We start from the raw sequence: 4,038 nt of genomic DNA on the forward strand, positions 1-4,038 counted from the left end.
GTCTTGAGGTCACAAGGGCGTGAGTGACTGTTCTGATACCTCTGTATAAGGTACATGGGAAAGCATTAAACCAGTGATGGTGAACTTTTTCGGCACCGAGTGCCAAAAAGGGAGTGCACACGCTCGTCGGGGCCACAACCCAGAAGAGGAGTTGCTCAGGGCGCATGTGTGTGCCTGAAACTGAACTTCTGTTTCCCGGCGCACCCATGCATGCCAGCCAGCTAGTTTTCTGGGTTTCTGGTGTGCATGCTGGCCAGCACGCATGCTCACACGGGAAAATGGAAGACCGGCTCTTACACACGAAGGCCAGCTGATCATCGCGCATGGGCAATGCCATGTATCCCAGGTGCATGGCTCTGCTTGCCACTTGGGGAACATGTGCTATAGGTTCGTTATCACAGCATTCAATCATTCCACATCCTGTTCTGAGTACCATATTTTTCGGGGTATAAGACGCACCTTTCCCCCCAAAAAGAGGGTGAAAATTTGGGTGCGTCTTATACACTGAATGTAGCCACACCCACCCACCAGCCCCAACCCTTTGGCCTCTGCCTCCCAGCAATTTACCACTTTGAGCAAATGGGGGCTTGCGGAGGCTTCAATAAGCTATAGCAATCCCTGCAGTCCGTAACAGCTGATGATCGGGAGAAATTGAAAGTGAAACTTGCTGTTTGCTCCACTGGAAAATTGCTGGGAGGCAGGTTTTTTTCCCCCCTTGTGCTAATCAGGCTGTTTGCTGCAAGGAGGTAAGTCAACAACTATAAATGCCTATAGAATGTTCAAATTATTAGACTTATTTTTTAAAGACTGCTTTATTATTATTCTAGACAACTTAACAAAATGAAGAAGCTTTTTAAAATAAATGCTTGAGCTGAAGTGCTGTTGTTTTAAAAAGTGCTATTCTTTTAAATAGCAGAGAATAACTCTACTTCCTGAAAGCACATCAATTTTAATAGCATCTGTACAAGTTTAGTCTGAAATAGAACACTACAAACAGGGGATATTGTCTTTACTGTTTGTTGCAAGGAGGCAAATTGCCGAGAGGCAGATATTTTTCCCTTGTTTTTCTCCCCAAAATCTAGGTGCGTCTTATACTTCGGAGCATCTTCTACTCCGAAAAATATGGTAACTAGATTGTATTTGAAGTCCAAAATTTTGCCATTGCATCAGTGGTGGATTTCAAATTTTTTTGGAACCTCTTCTGTAGGTGTGACCTGCTTTCCGAGTCCACTGGTGGAACCTCTTCTAACGGTTCAGTAGATTTGATGAACCGGTTCTACTGAACTGGTGCGAACCGGTAGGAACCCACCTCTGCATTGCATGATGATCTCATGAAAGACATGAGATTCATGGAGGCCCCAATCTTGATCCATTGATGTTCTCCCCGCTTTGGGGTCACCGCAGTCACATTTTATTGAATATTTTTGATGAGCAGCATCTCATATATTAGGACCGTGTTTTCACTTCTCTCTATCTACCTTCCGGCCAAATAATTTATTCAGAGCCCGTTTCATTTCTTCGTTCCTTAAAGTATAGATAATGGGGTTGAGCAACGGAGTCACGGCGGTGAAGAAGACCGAGACCACTTTGTCCTCTGGCAAACTTGTGGAAGGACGGGAATAAATGAAGATGCAGTGACCCAGGAAGAGAGTCACCACTGTCAAATGTGCCGCACATGTGGAAAGAGCCTTGTGTTGACCTGCCACCAAACGGGTCCGAAGGGAGGCCAAGATGACACCATAGGAGACCACCAGCACCACGAAGCAAACCACGGAGATCAGGCCCGAGTTGGACACAATCAGGACCTCAATGACGTACGTGTCAGTGCAGGCGAGCTTGATGACTGGAGGGACATCACAGAAGAAGTTGTCCACCACCTTCGGGCCACAGTAGGGGAGCCTGATCGTCATGCCGATTAAAGCAAGGGAATGGATGGTACCACCAACCCAGATGGTGCCCGCCAAGAGCAGGCAGACCTTGTGGCTCATGACGTTGAGGTAGTGCATGGGGTTGCAGATGGCTACATAGCGATCGTAGGCCATGACGGTGAGGAGAAAGATCTCAGTGCAGGCGAAGAGGTGGAGGAAGAACATCTGAGCAACGCAACCTCCAAATGAGATGGTCTTCTCGGCTGACAGGAAATCAACCAGCATCTTGGGCACAGTGACAGTGGAGTGGCATATGTCAATGAAAGAGAGGTTGCTCAAGAAGAAATACATGGGGGTGTGGAGGTTGTGGTCCAGCATGATGGTGATCATGATGAGTATGTTCCCAGCCAAAATCAGCAGGTAGATCACCAGGAAGATTGCAAACAGAACCTGTTGGCTCTCAGGATTGTTGGAAAGGCCAACCAGCACGAATTCGGTCACCGAGGTCCAGTTCTGTATTGGGGTGGTCCAATTGGAAGCCATCTCTCCACCTATTCCTGTTCTGGAGAAAAGAAAAAAACAATATCCTGTATTATTTTGCCTTGGGGAAAGAAAAATGAAGGCGACCAACTCACACATCTACAAGCGTCACATCATAAAAGTTAGCAAATGAGACAGGACAATGTGATTGACCAAGTCCAACGAAATTGTCAAAGTGTCAGGGTTCCAAATAGCATCCAAAAGTAAATCGGAGTCCGAGGCAAAGGATTCCTCAAAGTTCCAATTTATTAAGAGAGCCATGTTGGCACATCTGGGAAAAGCCAAATCTGAAAGCTTCCTGGTTTCCCCCACCCAGTTGAAAGTTCAAGATCTTGCCCCCACACCCACAAGTCAATCACATGGTCCAATCTTCCACTGCCATGCTGGCAGCTTCCCCCCATCCAGTTCCGGCCAGGTGCAGAGGCAAAGGATGACCTTGGCTTTCTAGAAAGAATTTTGTTATGGCTACATATCACTCAACTCCGTGTAATCCCCTCTCCCATGTTCCCACAATAGAAAATGCATAGTAGAATAATAAAAAGTGTGGCAGGCCTGAAGTCCAAAAAAGAAAAGATGGCTTGCAGGCCTGACAGGCAGCCTCCCCTCAGAGGAAAAGTATGTCCTGTAAAGAGAATAATGTAGGGGGTTTAACATAAGCATAAGTAACCACCTCTTCCCCCCCCCCCGGGGGACCCTTTGTTGCATCAATCACACCCAGAAAGCACACACAGGTAACTGATTCAGCAGGATTCATTAAGTTCTCTTTATATATAATATAACACATGAAGTAAATATACAATACCAAAAGCCGGTTTTCCAATGTGGTAGCAAATACAAGCAAACACGGGAAGAGGAGAGAAGAGTTTCAGTTTCATTTAGGAGCAGCAGAGAGCATTTAGTACAGGAAAAGTTGAGTTAAGCCACGCCCAGGCTCCTTGTTGTCTCCAGCAAATACTTTTCAGTTTCCAAACAGCCCTCATTGGCTGACCCAGTTGCCCTGTCTATTCATTGGCTGACCTCGTTACCATGTCTCTGCCAAGTCGCGAACTCTCATACACACTGACAGAAATATCTATGGAGATTCTCAGTCATCCGCGTCACAGTTGTTTCAAAGGTGCTTCAGTGTTACACACCACAACCCCATCAAAGTGGATCCTGGGAGCTGTGCTACACTGCAGTGGAGAAATGAGCAACAAGGTGGTCAGCACGAGGGAAGGAGGAGGAGCAGGAAGAAGAAAGAGGGAAAATGGCCTTCTCCTTCCCTCATGCTGCGTCTCCGTTGCCCATTTCTCCATTGCAGTGCAGCGCCCAGGATCCACTTTGATAGTGTGTGTGTGTGTGTGTGTGTGTGTGTGTGTGTGTGTATCAGGGGTGGGTTCCTGCCAGTTCTAACATCTTCTATAGAAGAGGTTCCACAAATCTACCGTGCCGTTCACAACTGGTTCCAGCTCCCTCCCCCTGCCCATCCGCACCACGCTTGCCCCGCCCACTGCTCACCCCGCCCGCCTCTAAGAGGCCTATATAAACCTTAAAGTCTTAAAGCTATCAAGTTTGAACATCCCTGGGAGTTTTTTTCTAAAGGGTTAGGGGTGCAAGGGTCTTGTAACTTGACAGCTTTAAAACTTGCACA

General features: G+C 47.0%; 1 protein-coding gene across 1 annotated transcript; it reads right to left on the minus strand.

Moving 5' to 3' along the window:
• Positions 1–1,460: 1,460 nt before the first annotated feature.
• On the minus strand, positions 1,461–2,411 carry LOC116521855 (olfactory receptor 4E1-like). Its single transcript, XM_032236505.1, has one exon. It carries the CDS (start codon positions 2,409–2,411, stop codon positions 1,461–1,463), a length of 951 nt encoding a protein of 316 aa, XP_032092396.1.
• Positions 2,412–4,038: the final 1,627 nt, after the last annotated feature.

This window comes from Thamnophis elegans, chromosome Z (assembly GCF_009769535.1).
Source record: "Thamnophis elegans isolate rThaEle1 chromosome Z, rThaEle1.pri, whole genome shotgun sequence".
Lineage (NCBI taxonomy): Eukaryota > Metazoa > Chordata > Lepidosauria > Squamata > Colubridae > Thamnophis > Thamnophis elegans.